Source organism: Mesoplodon densirostris, chromosome 17 (assembly GCF_025265405.1).
Source record: "Mesoplodon densirostris isolate mMesDen1 chromosome 17, mMesDen1 primary haplotype, whole genome shotgun sequence".
Classification (NCBI taxonomy): domain Eukaryota; kingdom Metazoa; phylum Chordata; class Mammalia; order Artiodactyla; family Ziphiidae; genus Mesoplodon; species Mesoplodon densirostris.
Window position 1 is genome coordinate 69454237 of NC_082677.1, and position 19302 is coordinate 69473538.

Sequence of the window (19302 nt, forward strand, 5' to 3'; positions counted from 1 at the left end):
GATCAAACTTGGCTTAAGTGAATGGGATGTTTTTAAAATTAGAGAATTTATAGAGTTTTAACTAACGTAATATTGTGGATATAAGAATAAATCAGATCTTCTTGGGTGACTTCTAAAAACCAGTCAGGACAGTTACTACTAATAAACAGTATTTTTTACTTGTACAGATCTTTCTCTTATTGGAATTTTGTGTAGTCATGTAGTTAACTACAAGGTAGTTATTTCTTTTGGCATTAAGGTTTATTTTATAGTTTCACAATTGTGCTTTTTGTTAAAAACATGTTTCTGGTTGTTATAGTTTAGAGATAATTGTTATGGATTGATAGTACCTGTTTTAGTTTTTCCATCTGTTTTCATTACAAATTTATTGTGAGAGTAGTGTTTATATAAATTTATCACCCTCTGTCATAATGTCATTTTAGCTCAATGCCAGTAAAAGTTGTCATTCTTGTAGTTTTGCATTTCTCTTTAGCATTAGTTCTTACAAAGTAAGTCTACCACCTAATTCTGGAATTTATAAGTGCTGTTATCAAAATGAATAGAGCTCAAACGTCTTAACAAGTATTCTCGTGTCTTACCACTGTTGAACCAAAGATGGTTTATTCGCTGTCATAGGAGCGTCATCATGTAGGACTTTTGTGCTTAGAACAAGTTGTTTGTCCTGACATTTCTTGAGTCTCATTTCAGTCCGTACTATTTACTTATGTGTACTTTAGTATAAATTATAAGTACTTCAGTGTAATATAGCCTTAGTAGAATGTGAAGTGAATCAGTAGTTATTGGAATTCATAGGTGCACTGATTTAAGAAGTCCTGGTCTAGGTCTTTTTAAGTAGGTTTCATTTTCCGCTATGGGAAATATTGCTGCCTCTGCTGTGGGGCTTCAACAGTGAGGCTTCTATCCAGATAACTTCTGAAGTATCCACTGCCTGTGATTAGTAAGACAGAAGAAGAGCATTGTTATTAGAAGTATGCTTTTAGCAATTCAGAGATAGTTACTGCTTCCTGGCTGCATTCTTTAAGAGGCAGTTGTGAAATTAAGTTATAAACAAGTGGGATTGACTATAGTTATTACTTACCAGGGTAGATTTTCTTGAGAAAACCTAAAGCTACAGAGTTAATTGTAATTCCCAACATGTTGTTTATTTCATTGGATCTCGGCCATGGTGCGTTTCTTGCGGTTCTGGCCGCTGCGAAGGTAACTGTTCCTCTTGCCCCTCTCTGAAGTTCCCAGTTCCCAGTTCCCTCGAACGATGCTGTTTCTGGCGCGTGGGCATGTGTGATCGTTGTGACAGCCTTGAAAATCTGACTCTGTGGACTGTCACCTAAATTTAATGTTTTCAGAACTGTTTAGATAACTAATGGATTTTGCTCTACAAACTTTTGAAATAAAAAGCTGAAAAACATTGACCCTTAGGAATAACACATTTGAGTGCATTTTTATTAAAAAAAAAATGAAAGTGGCAGTATTGCTTTCTTTAAAAGCCTGCCATTTTGATGACAGACCTGACCCTTCTAAGTACTGTGACGCATACAGGTGGGACGGAAACTGGCAGAAGAATAGACAGAGGTGGTATCTCCATCCTGTGTAGCTTACGCATGTTTTCTTACAGAATGTTGTTCTAACTCCCAGGGGCAGTCTGCAGCAAAACGACAAGGAAAATTTAAAAAGGTACTGATTGTCAGTTCTTTAAAAAGATGTCTTAAAGCCTTATTTGCATATTAGATAAACTTCTTTTTCTGTCACTATTACCTTTTTTAAAAAAATCTCTCCCTTATTTTCCTTTCTTTAAGTTCTGCAGTATAGTGCTTTTAGCTTATCAGTGTTGACAAACCGCTTTCTTAAAGTTTTTTTTCCCTACCATAAATTGCTTGAAGACCCCTGGCTTATATGTGTATAGAGAAAATTTTAATGCTATCCATTTCTTACTGCAGGTATGACCAAGTAATAATATTTGAACTTTGGCATATCTAAAATCCTATAGAAAGATGAATGATTTTTTTTAGCTATATATGACAAAACAATTATTTTTGAAGTCTAAAGTCATTCTTAAATTGGATGATTTGCTTAATAAAATATTATTAAAATATTTAAAGTGAAGTTTTTTTCCTGCTCTTGCATCTTCTTCGTTCTGGAAAGGCAGAGACGAAAAGAGCAATGGGTGTAGCAAAAACAGAAATAAAGACTTTTGGCCCCAAATTAAAACTTATACTAAGAGCAGGAGCAGATTTTAAGACCGTAACTAGTAAGTGATGTGATCAGCTTCTCTGCAACTTATTTGACAATCTCTGATTGACTGCTGGAGCCAAATTTAATTTGAAAAATTGTACTTCAGGTCTAGTTTAGAGAAAGGGATACGTATTCGATGAGCTCTCTGGTGAGGACCTGCTGACATAATTCGTCATCGTAGTGATTTCTCTCCTGTGCGCAGGAAGCACTGCAGGGCAAGAATTAGTGTTTTAAGAAGAAACAAAAGATAATTCAGTGTTTCTTGATTCATAGTGATGTGAAACTGGGGGCCACGGCCATTTTATAATAGATAAAATGTCTTTATTAAAATGACCTCTAGGGCTTCCCTGGTGGCGCAGTGGTTGAGAGTCCGCCTGCCGATGCAGGAGACACGGGTTTGTGCCCCGGTCTGGGAAGATCCCACATGCCGCGGAGCGGCTGGGCCCGTGAGCCATGGCTGCTGAGCCTGCGTGTCCGGAGCCTGTGCTTCACAACGGGAGAGGCCACAACAATGAGAGGCCCACATACCGCAAAAAAAAAAAAAAAAAAAGACCTCTAAAATTCTGTATGATTATGTAGTGGTAAAGACTTTGTTCAAACAAAATACAGCACTGGGGGTTATCTTCCCAGGTAAAGGAATGTCGGCGTCTCTGTAGACCGTATTTCTCAACTGAGCATCTTTACCCATTTGAAGGCCATGTAAATTCATTTAATGGAACTTAACCAGCATTACAACAAAAACAGAAAATGTCAGTTCATCAGACTCATAAAACTGTAACTTCATTTTATGCACACATTATCTTTGATTCATTTTGAAAATAGCCTGAAAGCCGCTGCTTCAGAGAATGAGGAGCCCACTAGAAAGAAGGTGCACGTCCCAAAGGCAGAGCTGGGGGTTTTCTTTCTGTTGTACTGTTTGGTGGATCTTCTGGAGTTTTGGTGCCTTTTGTTTGTATTAGAATATTTGAGATAGGAAACTCTCAAAGAATAGGAACGTTATTCTTAATTGACGGTTAGTGAAGCTTCTAGAGCTGGGCATCTGGAGTCACTTCCTCCCATTTCTCCCCATCTTCAGTGTAAATGCACATGAAGCTCTTGTTTTAAAAATAATCGTTATTATATATAGTTTTATAGTCACATTACAAAATATATAATTTATTGCCTGAACAAAATACCAGCTTTGTATACATAATACTCAATGGATTTGTCCTCTGGGTTTCAGTGACTTTTGAGTTGAAAGTGTATGTTACCCTTTTTTAAGTTCATTGTAATATGAAAGAATATAGTTATTTTTAACATAAATAGCACTCAACTCTGACATTAATTTTTTAAATAGCTATTTTAGTTCGTGTAAAGGTATTAAAATTTTGAATTTATACTTTTTAATCATTTAAGAGCTAAGGGTATTATGTTTTGAACCGAAATTTAAATGGTGGTATGTTAAATAGTTATTGGTTTGGCAGATAGATTTCATTTCTAAATATCATTCAATTCAATTCACATACTGTTGAAATACTTTCTAATAATGGAGTAATTTTTTTCTTAAAAAATATGCTTACTGTTAAGTGTCTGCTATAGAGAGCTTATATCATAGTATTTCTGCTCTGAAGATTCTTCTTTGACTGTCTTTTTAAATCATAATCAAGATTTCTTATGATTTAATGACACAAAATCATTTCTGTTAAATGGACCCTATGCTAAGTCCTTGAGAAGTTGAGTTATAAAAATACTTACAAAAATAACAGATGACCATGGTAAAATAAATGAAAAATAGGGCTTCCCTGGTGGCGCAGTGGTTGAGAGTCCACCTGCTGATGCAGGGGGACACGGGTTCATGCCCCGGTCCGGGAAGATCCCACGTACCGCGGAGCGGCTGGGTCCATGAGCCATGGCCGCTGGGCCTGCACGTCCGGAGCCTGTGCTCCGCAATGGGAGAGGCCACAACAATGAGAGGCTCGTGTATTGCAAAAATGAATGAATGAATGAAAGAAAAATAACTTCATTTCTCTTTTGGTTGGGGATTAAAACAACCATGTCCATAATATTTAGTAATAAGAAGTAGCTCTTGTCCTGAAATATTTTATAGGTTAATACCGGCCTTTATAATTACCAATTTGGTACAGATTTACTATATAAAATGCTGATTACAAAATCTTGGTTCCCCCCCCACCCCAAGGCCATTCATCATTAACTTTCCCAGTATCTGTTGCATTTTTAGTGATAGTTTATGGTTGCTATTATATATGGTTTCTCTCTATTTGCAGGTCTTTGTTAGAGTTCATTGTTAATCATCAAAGGGAGTAGGGCCCTATTAACAGTAAATGTTGGAGGCCACTTACACCTTTAATTGTTAGGTGTGTTGCCTCTGCTAAACAGATGACACTGAAGTAGGCTGTTACTGTGAGAACTTGGTGATCAGTTACCCACTCAGATGTTGCAGACCCTTTGAACTTGGCTCAAGCTCAGGGCAGTGTCCACCTAGCAGAGTAAACCTCGAGAAGGAGCGCAGGATGGATGGCAGGGACCGGAAGGAAGCCTGCCCACGGGAGGGCTGTTTCCCCTTCCCAGGCTCACACTTCACTGAAGACCTTTGCTTGCAGACTTGCTCCCTGACCTCATGGAGAGTGGTGCTGAAATGGCTAAAAATGGCTTTCTGTGGTTCTCGTCCATCAGTGGTTTTCTACGCTTTAAATGGGTTGTACTGAAATGGTGGTTACTATTTTATTAGAGCTCCAACAGTAGCTGCTTATATTTACTATTATATCCCCAAATAAAGTTTAATTGTGAAAATTGTTAAAATGGACATATTTATGTAATATTTACACCTCAGGGGAAGATGGGGCCAGTACTTGTTTGTGACTCAACCTGTGCAAAGTTTTTTTCTGAAATTATGTGAATAGGGCCTTAACAATTTTGATAGTGTAATTTGTTCCAATTTTAGAAACTTTGTTAATTAAAACAAATACAAGATTTTAGTTTAGCAGCGTTTTTAATGTAAAGCTAAAGGTAGAATTTTAGAAATTGTCTTAATAAATAATGATTTAATTAGGGACACCTAGTTATTGTGCCAGAAACGGATCTAGCAACTATAACAGGTGATTTCATTTCCCAGATCCTGCATTACTTTTCACAAGACTCACGTGCTAATAAAATAGACACAAATAGGTGTAGTTACACTTGCTCTCTTTAAAGCAAAACTTCTCAAAAGGGCCATCCATACCTGTTTACTTCTCATCTCCCTCTCGGCCTTTACTCTCCGCCCTCCGCCCCCAACCAGCCTCCCCTGCCGCTCTTGCTCTGTTGGTGATCAGCGGCCACTGTGCTGTCAGGTTTGGCAGTTACTTCTCCCTCCTGACACCGCCTTTCAGCTAGCTGTCACTAGCCGGCCACGCTTGATCTTCATGCTGGCTCTTCCCCGGGGCTGCTGTGACCTCAGACTCTCCCTCCACAGTGGAAAGCTTTGGACCATTCCTGGGCTTGCTCTTTTCCCCCTTCCCCACCCCTGCTGGTCTCATTTAGCCCCTCGTCTTAAATACCACCAGCAACCACCATCGGTCCTGCCTTCCCGGGACATCTCATGTCCATTTATTGCTTCCTTTTCTATAGCCTGTCCTTTAGTTCCAGGCAGTGTCGGGACACCTGGGTCTGCGTTCCAACTTGTTTTCTCTTTTTCCACTTTGGCCTCTATCATCCATTCTCCATGTAGATAGTATCAAGAGTTATTAAAAAAAAAAAAAACACCAAAAAACCAAAGTGTTTAATCCATACAGGATCCAGGGTTATTAAACAAAAAACAAAAATCCTTAATCGTGTCACTGCCTTGCGTACAGCTCTTCCTGTGGCACCTAGAATAAAACCTGTATTTTTTTACCCGTACTCTGTCAGCCCTGCTTACTTACTGTGGCCGCTGCCCTTTCTCAGAACCTAACCCTGCGCTTGCTGCACACCCCCTCAGGTTTCTGCAGGTGCTCGTCTTGTCCCCGCACATGTCTTCCTCTCCTCGTTTTGGTTATTCAGGTTCATTGCAGTTTATTCCTTGAGGTCACTGAGGCTCCATTAGAGTGTTGCCATGACCACTTTGTCTGCACGGATCCCCCCCTTACCCACCAGTCACGCTCTATCCCCTTACTCTATTCTGTTGTCTTTGTATCACGTGTCATTCCTGAAGTTGTTTATTTACCTACACGTTTGCTGGCTGTCTTCCCAGAGGGTGAAAGGCCCTTGTCTGCTTTGTCCCTCACCTCTTCGGAGCTATTACCTTGCACACCGCAGGAGCTCAGTAAGTCCTGTGGATTGAATGAAGAAAGAAATTTCTCTTTAAATTTCATTAGAAAAGCAGATCTTTTCTTTCTTTCTTTTAAAATTTAATTATTTTCTCTTCTCAGATGTAAAATGTGAAAGCTCAGTACGTTTTTGTAGTCAGTCTGTCAAGTAAAACTAAGAATACCAAGCAACACTTCAATGGAGAAAAGTTTGTTCTTATTTCCTTGTTTTAAAGGAGTTATTAGAAGCATTACCTTTAAAGTTTGGGAGAAAATTACTTTGATCTCAGATTGAAACTTTAGTTGTATTTTGGCCCTTAGAATCTGAAATACAGTGTAGTACAGCTCAAGTGCAGCCGATGTTACGTGCTGTTCGGCTATTGAAGATTTTTAAATAAGGAAAATTAAGCATGTTAATCTAAGACTCTCTCTCCACGTTCATTTTTCACAGGATGTAATCCCTGTTCATTACTACCTAATATCTCCACCAACAAAGACTAAGAATGGCAGCAAAGACAAAGAAAAAGATTCAGAAAAAGAGAAAGATTTAAAAGAAGAGTTTACTGAAGCATTACGAGATCTTAAAATTCAGTGGATGACAAAGTAAGTTTTAAGTGAATTTTAATCCTCTAAGCGTTTACTTTTATTTTCCCAGTTACAACAATATTGTGTGTGTATGCAACGGCTATGTATTCAGAAATGTTAACAGTGGATGGGACTGCAAGTGCTTTTAAACTTTCTTATAATTATATTTAGTTTTTAATTCCCTTTTGTGATAAGAATTTTTAAAATTTTAATCCTTATTCTGATCTCTTGGAAGAGAATTTTATTGGAAGGTACAAAAAAGAAAATAAATCACTTTTTGCCCCCTTTCCAAAGATAATCATTGTCCTGTTATTAGTTGTCTCTGTATTTATACATGTAGCAGGTGAGTGATACTGTGTCCTGGTTTTCCAGTTACTATTTGATTACGAGCAAATTTAAAACAACCTTTTTAAACCTCTGGAAATGATCCTAAGGACATACAGCAAACGGAGAAACACCTATTTAAGAACATCTACAAAAGTTCAGTAAGAAAAGTGAGACTCTGGTATGTGAGCCAAGGTCACTCTCTTCCCACTCCCAGCTCGGTGAAACGGAGCCTCCTCCAGACTGGCTGCAGCCGGACCGCTCCCCGTCCTGTCCCCTTGGCTTGGAGGACTCTCCTGCTGGGAGAGGCAGGGGGTCGGCACGTGTCGGCCAGCACCCCAGCCCCGCTGCCTGCTGCTGAGGCCAGGTTCTGGGTGAATTCCGTTGAGAGGCGGGGCTCTCTCCTGCTCAGCCCCTGCCTGCGACGCAGAGGGTCTGCCAGGTGGGCACTGCTGAGAACACAGGCCCGGGGCCCCCACCCCTATAGGATGCCATGGTTTCCCGCCAGGCCGGGCAAAACGCGGCCTCTGCACTGCTGCTGTTCCTCCCTGTGGAGTCAGTAAGAACAGATGTAGTTTCTTCAGCTTCCCCAGCTAGGAACGTGGAACATCTGTCTCTTTGTTCATTCAAGACTTCAGATTCTTCCAAAACAGTGTAAATTTTCCTTCTTTGTAGATCGTAGGCATTTCTAGATCCTTTAATCTTTCTTAACTGTTTTTGAATGTTTTTTTCCCTCCCGTTGATAAATCTAATTATAGCTGGTACGTAGGAAAGCTGTCGATGCTTACTTTCATCTGACCATCTTATTGAACTCATAAATGAAATAATTTCCGGTTTGATTTTGTTTTGTTTTGTTTTCTCGGTAAGCATATTTATACTGCCTGCAAATAAATACAGTCTTTGTCAGTAATTATATTTCAGATTGATACCTTAGGTTATTGTCTGGAACTTCAAAACAATGTTAAGTAATAGGAAAGACAAATTATTTTCTTTCTAAAAGAACTGAAATAATGACTGTTTCTCTTTCTTACATATGTAGGCTGGATTCTAGTGACATTTATAATGAATTGAAAGAAACATACCCTAATTACCTCCCTCTGTACGTTGCACGACTTCATCAGCTGGATGCTGAAAAGGTTGGCCGTGTTCGATTTTACTATGAGTCTCTTATTTTGTTTGCAGTATTAGATAAGGTTTGCCTTTGGAATAAGGGGGCAGTCTTTGTCCTCTCGCCGACTGAAAACGTGTCGCCTCAGATTGAATGTTCTGTTGAGCTATTTTCATTAAACTGACTCAGGACTCACGTTTGGTCAGTGGGGGGAGTAGTAGACAGGAAACCCTAAGGGTGGCTTTTCTGACCTTGGCCTGAAGAGCCGGGAGCAGAAGGCAGTGGCAGTGGCCGTGGCCTGCTGGAGTCTAAGGCGCCTGCAGCAAAAGCGGACCTCCTCTGCACTAACTTGGCTAACTTGGTTTCTGATTTCTTAGAGTTGGCTGTGTAGCTCCCAGCTGTCCTCAGTGGACCAGCTCTCACTGGGAGTCCTGGCTGTAGAAAGTGCTTGTGGCCATAACCAATTAAGAGTCACCAGGGGTTGAGTGTGAGCCCGCAGGCCCTGTGAGGAGCCGGATTGCTGAGGACACCAGGACAGCCCGGGGCCCGTAGTGAGACTCTGTTGCTTCTGTTCCTGTTTACTCTCATTTCGGAGGTTTCAGTAATAAATTAGCATTTGTCTCATCAGCTGGTGCTTTTTTTTACTCCTGTTTTCATGCGCTATGGGACTGGGGTAACATAGCTGATCACGTTTCTGAACTTTTAAGTTACCCAAGGAAAGAGCTGCCTCCGTAGAAAACAGTTTATATTTCTGTGAACTTCGTTATCATGCTTATTACTCCGTTCAGCGCCAGTGGGGAGTGTAAGGTAGGCATTTTCCCGTCTGAGCTCAGGTTTTCTAGAGATGCTGACCGTCGTAAAGGTCACACCAGGAGCTAGTGTGGAGCCCCTGGGCTGCACAGCCTACATGGTCCCGCACCACAGGAGTCCTGACTCTCACGGGCGTGACCGACAGAAGTGAAATGCGTCAGGAGGCTCATGGATACATCCATTTTTTTCTTATTTCTTCTTTTTTTTCCTCCCTAGGAACGAATGAAAAGGCTTAATGAAATTGTCGAAGCTGCAAATGCTGTTATTTCTCATATAGATCAAACGGCCCTAGCAGTTTATATTGCGATGAAGACTGACCCCAGGCCCGATGCAGCTATTATAAAAAAGTACCTAACCAGTAAATACTCTTTCTTGCATCTCATTTCTTAGTTACTTTTTTTAATTATTGAAAATATCCTTCTTTTCTGGTATTTTTTATATCCTTATCATTGGAGTTACCGATTTGGGGATACTCCATCCTTAAATATCTTATAGTAATTTTCTCCAGTCGTTTAAGATTAAGCAAAAGAAAAGTCGTTTGCTTCCTCCACCATCAGGTGCTGTCATGGTGGAGAGATTTGAGTAACTGTGATCAAGCAGTCCAGCCATTTGGGGGATATGTGTGAACTGGACACATGGAGAAGGAAACACAGAGCACCCTATAAAATTAATTTTTCAAGTGTTTATTGGCCAATAGCATGACAGGCTCCAAATTTAGTTTATAATGCTTATTAGTAAAGTGATAAGAAATAAAATTGGGTTAAAACCATTATCTGGCAACTTCAGTTTTATGGAACTGGGTTTAGAGTACTACTTGAGGAGAACAAGGGTGGGGGGGATTATACTTTAGCCTTAGTAAGCTCTAATGTGATGTGTACAGCAAACGCGTAGCTGGGTTTATGCGTTCGTAAGGCTCCATCCGTGTGAGAGTGAGGTTTCCACTTGCTGGTGTGTCGGTCCGGCGGCTTTCCCGTTCACCCTTCCACGAACTCCTACCTACTCCATCATCTCATAACACTCCCAGTACCAGTTTCCCCTCTGTCGCTTTGGTTTATTTCCAACCCTGGGCGTCCTTAACTTACAAGGGTGGAAGTTTCCTCCTCTTAGCGTTGTTGTAACTAATAATAAACTGAAACCGTGCAGGCTGCCTGAAAATAGGGTAGTTTCCCTTAAAGATTCCATCTGCTTCAGTCAGAATTTTTTATATATACATACAAAACGCTTGATTTTAAACTGCTAGAACTCTTGACCTTACATCGTTTATACTGATATTATAGGTCTTAACGAATCTTACAAGCAGCAGTGTTCAAGCGGAATAAAAATTGTTTAAAATAGGTTCTTGGCCATTGTCAGCTCCCTTTCACACTTTCCAAAGGAACCTTCTCGAAACATTGCTGTTTTATTGTTGGTAATAACAATATAGTGGATGGTGCAGCCACCATTTATGAAATGCCAGTTATATACAAATGCCAGTTATATGCATTATGAAATGCCAGTTACATACATTATGAAATGCCAGTTATATACAAAGGATTATATGGGGCATGGGTTTCTCATTTCCAGCTGCTTTCGCTTAAGTAAGTCACTCGTGTGTCAAAAATTGCAAGACGGCCATTTTGTAATCTTAAAAATATTAAATTTTTGAAGGGGATCTAAGTTTTAATTAAATTGCAGTTTACTGGGGCCACTAAAGTATCTAATTGAAGTTGCTTCCTAAAATGTAGCTATTACCACCTTGATCAGTCCCTAACTAACTTTGATTCAGAGAGATTTATTGAGCAAACACTGTATGTAGCACCACTGAGAGGGATGTAAAAAAAGTGAACAAGACACTCTCTACTCTTAGAAAACATACAGCCTAATACAGAAGGTGATAGATAATTGCTAGATGGAATGTGATGAACAGTTATAATAAGTATTTTAAACTGTGAAAGCCCATGGAAAGGAGAGCAGGGAAACCATCATGGATTAATAGGTATTTAATCTGAGCAGGTCAGTTCGAAGTTTGAAGAGGGTAGGAAAAGAACATTCCAGATATGTGGAATTTAGGTTATTGGATCAGCATGCAGAAATAGAAAGGGGTCTTAAAGGTGATTCAATCCACGCCTAGCGAGTCCAGCACACCTGTCACCCCAGCTCGCCCTCCACGCTCTGCATCCTGCAGCCCTCCTCTGGGCGGCCAGGACAGTCAGTCAGGTGGCCGTAGGGGAGTGGATATCCAGACCTGCCCTGCCTGCCCAGTTCTGTCCACGACCCCCGTTCTCCCTCACAATGTGGGGATAACGCTTGACCGCTGAGGCTGCTGTAAAGCATGAGTGAAGGACTGCCGAGACATTTCAGGCGCCGCCTGGCATCTAAGAGGTGGGGTAAGGAGGGACTCAGTAAATGACAGCCCGTCCATCCTTCTGTTCTGAAGTGCACAGTGACCAAGCACTTCAAGTCCCCAGAAACGCTTCCCAGGAAAGAGAGTGGAAGTTGTGGCCCTTTTAACTTTGAGCCTCTTTGCTCATAAGCTCTTGGGTATCTTTTAGGCATAATTTCCTCTGCATTGCAGATGTATTAAGGTGGGTAACTTAGGTTGTAGCAGGTTATTGGCGTTGTGTTGGGGGTTTTTTCCTCTTCTTCTCATTTTAATTCTTTTGTACAAATTGTTGTTGACTTTATAGTCCCAGCAGGTTTCATAGGTGGCGCGTTTCACTCTGGGTCCTTCAGAATCATGCTTACCGTTAGACAGTTTGTTCATCCCATATCTGAGTGCCTCCTGGTCATCTTCTCAGCACTTCTAATCCTCGTCTTTAGACGGATCTGACAGGAGTTGGATAGGACGCGTCAAATAAGCATTCTAGGGGCCAGTACTGTCCCAGGAGTGTAGGCTGTTACTGTATTTCATTCAGCAGCAATTTACTGAGTGTCCGTTCCGTGCCAGGCATTGTTCTGGGCATTGGAACACATCAGAAACAAAGCTGCCTGCCTGGAGCAAGGCAGGTGGCCCCGGCCATTAAGAGCAGGGGTTCCAGGACCAGCCGCAGAGCTCGGAGTCCTGGATCTGCCGCTCCCTAACTGTGGGGCCTTGAACAGATCGCCTGATTTCTCTGTGCCTCGATTTCCTCCTTTGCAAAATAGAGGCAACTGGTGGTCTCTTGCTCATAGAGTTATTTTGAGTATAAATGAGTTAGTGTGTTAAAATGCTAGAGTAAGCCTTGTATTCCTTTGTTCTGTATATGCTTGACAGTTCATGACTACACAAGTATGTAACGACTGACATAAGAAGTTGAAGCACTTAGAAGATACCGTTCTGAGAGTTTCTTAGCTGACAGAATTGACCCAACAGTCTTTCCCCTCTGTTGCGCATGGCTTGCTGTTTCAGCCGATTACAGCGATCCTAACTCATTTAATCTGTGTGTGGAACACAGTGGCTCATGTATTGAGCAATGCAGATATCTCTCCATGGCTACACCACATTCCTGCATTGTAAATCTGAGGCAGAGAAGGCATGAGGTTAATTTCGGGTGAGGCTGTACTTTTCAAGGTGCTCCCCTGATCTGTGGAATGTGTTGGTTTGGCACACAGTGACATGGACAAGCAGAAGTCGACGCTCGTAGACGCCCTGTGCAGGAAAGGCTGTGCCCTGGCCGACCACCTTCTCCAGGCCCGGGAGGAGGATGGCGCTGTATCAGGCGACCTGGAAGGGAGAGAGGAGGAGGGAGAGAGTGCCCTGGATTCTCTGACGGAAACTTTCTGGGAAGCTACAAAATGGACTGATCTTTTCGACAGTAAGGTACCCTTTCTCTTTCTTGTTTCGCTGCAGTTCTTGGGGATGCATCCCAGATCCCTTGTGCCCAGCGGGCCCGGCCGGAGAGGACGAGGGTAAATGGAGCAAGGCTGAGCTGGGCTCCGAAGAAGACGAGGTGCTTAGCGAGGCCTCCCTGGTCTTCCCGGCTCGGAAACCACTCGACTGTTGTTTGGTCGGCCCGCACAGTGGCTGGTGGGCCACGCTAGCTTGGGAAACAGTTGGAGAGCGTGTGTGGCGGGCTTTTGGTTAAGCCATTTATGTATCAGCTAAAATTAAGGGCATCTGAAAGCTGTCTTCGTACCTTCCCACACCTGTCCCTCTGCTCATTTGTCAGGGATGGAGATGGGGGTATTCTGGTTAGTTTAGATAGTTGTTATTTCTCTCCAAACTCTTTACCTTCTAAATAACTATCATCTTGATTTGTACCTGATCAGTTTTTAAAGTCCAGTGTAGAAAAAGTAACATGGATGAACTTTTTGGGTTTAGATTATAAAAACATGTAAAATGCCTTCTAGCTCTCTACTATAATTCTTAACAGTAGAGATTATATAGCTACAGGTATTTGCCAGTCTTCCTTTCTTCTGGACATAAAGGAAGAAAAAAGGAAATGTAATCAGTGGAATTCTTCTTGCAGCACAAACTGTTGCGGTTTTTTAGTAGACAGGTGCTTGTTTTCAAGATTAACTATGGTGATCGGTAGTAAAGACTTCTGAAGTAGGAGAAAATTCTTCCTCTCTGCTTCAGGTTGTTCCACCTCGGTACAGTAGTGCTTTTGTAGAAGGAACTCAGTAATGTTCCAGAAACTGAAGGCAGCAGCACCAGAGGTTAAGGATTTGGATCTGAAATCAGGCCCCTGGAGCTCGGATTCTGCCTCTGCCACTTTGACCTGTGTGACCACAGGCGGGTGACCGAATGCTCATGTGGGACTGTGGTGCTGCGTACCATGGGATTTTATGAATGAGTATCACGTACCTGGAAGGACGTCAGCAATACTTGCTGTTACTACTTACTAACAGAGTTATCTCATGTCTGCTGTGTGCCAGACACTGCGCTCGCTGCTGGGAAAAAGACGAATAAGAACCTGGTCCAGCATCAAGTCGATAGACACTTGATGAGCATCACAATAAAGCTGTTAAAATGAATTGTGTTCTTGCCGCAGCGCTCTTACGTTAGGGGTGTGCATTATATCACCTGTCTGTTTACTGTGTCTGTTGCAACAGTTTTTGAGCCCTTTCCTTGTCTCTAGAATACAGGTAAGTGTGACAGGATTCCTTTCTTTGAGGACACGCTCCACATTCTAAAAGTGGAGGCTAAAGATATAAACAAATGGTTACGAGTATTTTTGACAGATGCACTAATTAAAGGTAGAAAACGTGTACAAAAGGAAGCAGTTGAAAGTAAGAACATGTTTATATAATCTGACACTTCATTTGTTTACTTTCATCCTCTTTTGCAATTTTGGTAATTTATAGTGACTCTGTAGTTTTGTACTTCTAACTTGCAATTTTGTTATCACTTATGTTAGCTCTGCTTTCTTTTGCATAGAGGTATTTTGGTATGGATTCCAACAGCTAGTGATTTATCATAATAGCTTTCTTTCCCCAAATAAATTATCTGTTCTGTGGGATATCCAGCTCTTTTAAAGATGTTGTTGTTTTAAAAAGTTGTTAAAATTTACTTGATGTAATATGTTCATTTGAAAAGCAACACTTCTGTTAAAGCCTCAATTCTTTCATTATTTTCCTTTATTTTTTTTCTTTGATTTTTATTTATTTTTTGGCTGCGTTGGGTCTTTGTTGCTGCACGCGGGCTTTCTCTGGTTGTGGCGAGCGGGGGCTTCTCATTGCGGTGGCTTCTCTCGTTGCGGAGCACGGGCTCTAGGCGCGCAGGCTTCAGTAGTTGTGGCACGCAGGCTCAGTAGTTGTGGCACATGGGCTTAGTTGCTCCGCAGCATGTGGGATCTTCCTGGACCAGGGATCGAACCCGTGTCCCCTGCATCGGCAGGTGGATTCTTAACCACTGCGCCACCAGGGAAGTCCAGTTCTTTCATTATTAAAGCAATATGCCTTAAGTTGTAAATATTTTGTAGATAAGCTGTATCTTGTTTTACATTGTAGGTTTTGACATTTGCTTACAAGCATGCCTTCGTAAATAAAATGTATGGGAGAGGCCTTAAATTTGCAACTAAACTTGTGGAAGAAAAACCAACAAAAGAAAACTGGAAAAATTGTATTCAAGTAAGTGATATTTAAATTGCCACTGTTGGGTGTCATTTCAATATTGTAGAGTGACAAGATAGTTAGAAAGCCTTATGGTAGTGATAAAACAGAACCAAATTTATCATGACTAATTATTAGTCTAATTAACATAATGTGAACTATAAAATAAATGCATGAAAGGTAGTCAGTAAGCTGTTAAAATTTTTAAAACATTTTTCACTCCTGTCCAGAAAACCTATATTTTTAGCTTCTAGTGTTTTCAACATAGGCAAAATGCATTGCATATTTTGTGTAGTTAGAAGACAGTTTTCCTTTATGAAGGAAGCAGATGATTTCTTTTAAGTACGTGTTGGTTCAGTTCTAAAATGGTTGAGCTTCTAGAGTTTATGTTTGATTTTATTCTTCATTTGACATGATAGGCCATTTTTTATTTTACCATGTATTATATGCAGGGAAGTTCTGTGGTTGAGCTCTCTGCACAAATTAAATGTCAAGTGTAAGAACTTACTGAACCCCACAGAAATTGTTTCAGCCTAGCCTTGTCTTTGTACACGTATAGTTGGTTTATGCTTAAAGGGTATATGGAGGTTTGGGTACACTGGTCCTGCCAAAGGCGGCCGAGGATCTGGTCTTCATATTGAAGGTATTCTTTGGATGTAAAACTCACCTGTAGGTTCCTGGGGCAATTTCTGGTAATTAGAGTAAACTATAGGTTTTCTTTACTCTCAGACCTTTTCTGTCAGCTCAAATTGTAAGACATTTCAAATTCACTTCTTCAGATCTTTGAGGAGGTTGAGAGAGCTCTTTCTGGAACTTAATGTCTTCTCCTCACGTAGGCTGTGAACTGAGCTCTTACATTTGTGAAGCCCGAGATCCACCCAGATGCTCACACCAGGGGATGTTTCATAACTTATCTCCCTTCCACTCTGCTCTCCTGCTGTCTGTTCTCCACACAGCAGCCGGAAAAGATGGCTTCAGACCCCTGCTGGTGAAGCTCCGTCACATTTAGAGTAGAATCCAAACTCCTCCCCGTGGCCTGTAAGGCCCGTGTGGTCCGGCCCCTGCCAGCAGCCTCTGCAGCTGCATCTCATATCCCACTCCCGCGTCCTCGCTCTGCTTCTGCCGTCCCAGCCTCCTCTCCGCTTGGCTGACACAGCGCACCCTTTCCCTCTCGAGGACCCAGCTCTTCCAGCTGCATGGAGAGCTCTTCCCCAGATTTTCACAGAGTAGGTTTCTTCTTGTCCCTCAGATTTCAGCTTCAGTGTCAACCTCCTCAGAGTTCCCTTTCTTGACCATCTCACTTCCCCGTCTGTATTATAGCAAGTTTTATTTTTGCTATATACCTGATACATTTCTTATTATTTATTTATTTATTATCTGTTCATTAGCTTGCTGACTTTCTGTTTGGCTTTCCTGAATAGAACTTAAGTTGCCCGAAAGTGGGAAGTGAGTTTGTTCAGTGCTTTTTCCTAATGCCTAGAACAGTGTTGGACTACCGTAGGCACTCAGAAAGAATGAAGGAAAGGAAACGAGGGTGGTCGGAAGGAAAGGAGCAAGTCACGTCATGTCCATAGGAAGGGAGGAGGGAAGGCAGGAGGGTTGCAGGGATGACAGTCCTCACCAGGAGAGGCTGGTTGGTAGGAAGGCAGGTTGGTGGGTGAGTTGATGGAAGGAAAGTTCTACCTGCTACTTCCTTATTATTACTAAATAGTTAATTCAGAGTTTACCCTAAATGCTGAGCTTGAAACATCTGTTTTTTAATAATTGTGTGTGTTTTATTATAGCTGATGAAGCTGCTTGGATGGACCCATTGTGCGTCTTTTACTGAAAACTGGCTCCCCATCATGTATCCCCCTGATTACTCTGTATTCTAAAATAGGAACCAAGACTTTAAATTTTAAAAAAGAAAATTTTATAGTGAATGGGTATAAAAACAAATTTGTGGCATTTTTAGTCTAATGCATGTTTTCATCTGCTATCAAATACTGATTATTAAAATGATGTGTATTTATCAGAGAATTTGCTGGCGTGTTGCTTAATACATGTAAATCTAGACCTCTGACATCATGGTGTTTTCTTAATGCCTCACATTGCTGGCAGCGGGCTGTGCCCTGGCTGCCAGCACCACGGACTTTCAGTTGGGTTGCAGCTGTTACATGCATGAGAGGTTTTGAACAGTAACTTTTAACTGCAAACCTATAAAATTCTATTTTTTATTTTATAAATGAACAGGGTTTTATCATGCGCGACTTTAATTTTTTTCAATTGTATGAAGGCCTTAAAAAAGCTACATTAAGCGTAGCTAAAATTATTTATTAGACTAAAAAGTAACAGAACTTCATTTCCAGATTCTTTTTTTTTTTTTTTGGCAAACGTTTACATTCAATTAAGGGGAAAAAATAAAACCGGCACAAATAAATGCGTGGCAAACACTGGAGCATAACTGCTTCAATCAGTCTTCATCTTGGAGTTATTTCAGGCCAATCATTTTTAACATCTTCTTGACGTGCAGGGCATCAGAATGAGCTAATAATACATGTATAAGTGCCAGACAGATTAAATCTGTATCAGGTATTGTAAAGATACATATATGGTATGTTTATTAAAGTTGAAATAATGTAAACACGTGAATAAATGTGCAAACCCAAGATCGCAGTACACCATATGCACTCTCATACCTTAATTTTTTTATAAATAATAAAAGTGAATATTGAAGCTTCTTAAAGTTGGTCTTAATTTTTCATAAATAAAATTGGGGGTTAGAACAGAAATGAATAATATATTAAATCCATAGATAAAAAATTCAACATGAGAATTTATTTTGTAATGTTTCTTATAGGCTTGCAATTATTTGAATATATTTCCGAATCTTAGTATGTGACTAACTTTTGTGTAGGTGTAATTTTTTATTTTTAATCTCTCTGGCTACTATACTTCTTTCATCCTTCCTCCGTAAAATAAACACATGTAGACAATATTAAAAGGCCTCTACTGTCTTATAGCAAATGTGTTTGTGTGCGTATGGTTTTTAAATCTTCCCTTAGAATTTACTACTGTAAAAGGCCTACCAGAGATCTGGTCTCAGTCATTGGTAACTGTTTTTTGAGTAATTGACTCCTTTATCTGATGAAGACGTTAGACCCTTTATGAAAAAGTGCAAATATGCGTGCAGACATTTTGCACAGTTTCTGAGCCATCTAGAGTCTAAAGTCCACCCATGAACAACCGCATGCATGCTCTCTGACAAACACATACTTTCACCTACACATATACAAGTTCAATCCAGTCAGGGAATTGAGATGCTCAGAAGGGGTAGGGTGGCTCCCCAGGGTCGTGCTGCTGGCTGAATGTTAATTAGAGAACGTGTTTTACAACCGGGTTTGGCATCTCTGTAAGTACTACCTGCAGCACAGAGCCTCAGGGTCAGCCAGGGGTGAGCACTTGGGTCCTTCCCAGGTCTTCCCTGAGGATGCATTCAGCCCCGCGATGTGCGTGGCTGGTACCCAGGAATAGGACAGCTTTCTGAGCCCCTCTGGACACTTCCCAGCCTATCCCTTTAGGTTTTTTAATTAGTCCCAACGGTTAGCCATCATCTAAGGCAGCCACAAAATTGTACAGTTGCCTGTAATCCTCTAGACAAACCCCTGGGGAAAGGCTTCTCGGCCTGCGAGAGATGTGAGTCCAGTCAAAGAAGGCCTTGCACATGGTGTTTTCTGGGGAACAGTCTCCAGGGATTGCCAGGCTGCTGGTTTTCAAGGCTGCCATGGAGCGGGAGATGGCATGGGGACAGGGCCATTGAAAACATCACAAAGCACACTGCTGTCTTAGGTGAGGTTCAGCCGTTTTGAGTGAACATGCTTCAGATTGCTACATGCTTCTGAGAATTTTTGTCCGTTTTCTCATGACTTTAACGGAGGAGGGAATTTTCGGAGGTGCTTTTTCACTGACAAAAACTTCTACCAGTTTCACTGA

At 41.1% G+C, this 19302-nt stretch overlaps 1 protein-coding gene across 2 annotated transcripts in view; it reads left to right on the plus strand.

The window, feature by feature from the left end:
* The window catches only part of TPP2 (tripeptidyl peptidase 2), a 68848-nt gene extending 50793 nt beyond the window's left edge, over positions 1-18055 (plus strand). Inside the window, exons 24-30 of one of the 2 annotated variants that reach the window (XM_060079868.1) lie at positions 1633-1671; positions 6943-7094; positions 8440-8536; positions 9535-9665; positions 12889-13096; positions 15229-15348; positions 17115-18055. In XM_060079868.1, coding sequence (XP_059935851.1) covers positions 1633-1671; positions 6943-7094; positions 8440-8536; positions 9535-9665; positions 12889-13096; positions 15229-15348; positions 17115-17204 — 837 coding nt within the window. In that variant the 3' untranslated portion in view covers positions 17205-18055. The remainder of the gene's footprint in view (positions 1-1632; positions 1672-6942; positions 7095-8439; positions 8537-9534; positions 9666-12888; positions 13097-15228; positions 15349-17114) is intronic. The other variant, XM_060079869.1, reaches the window with a different exon arrangement.
* The last annotated feature ends 1247 nt before the right edge of the window (positions 18056-19302 follow it).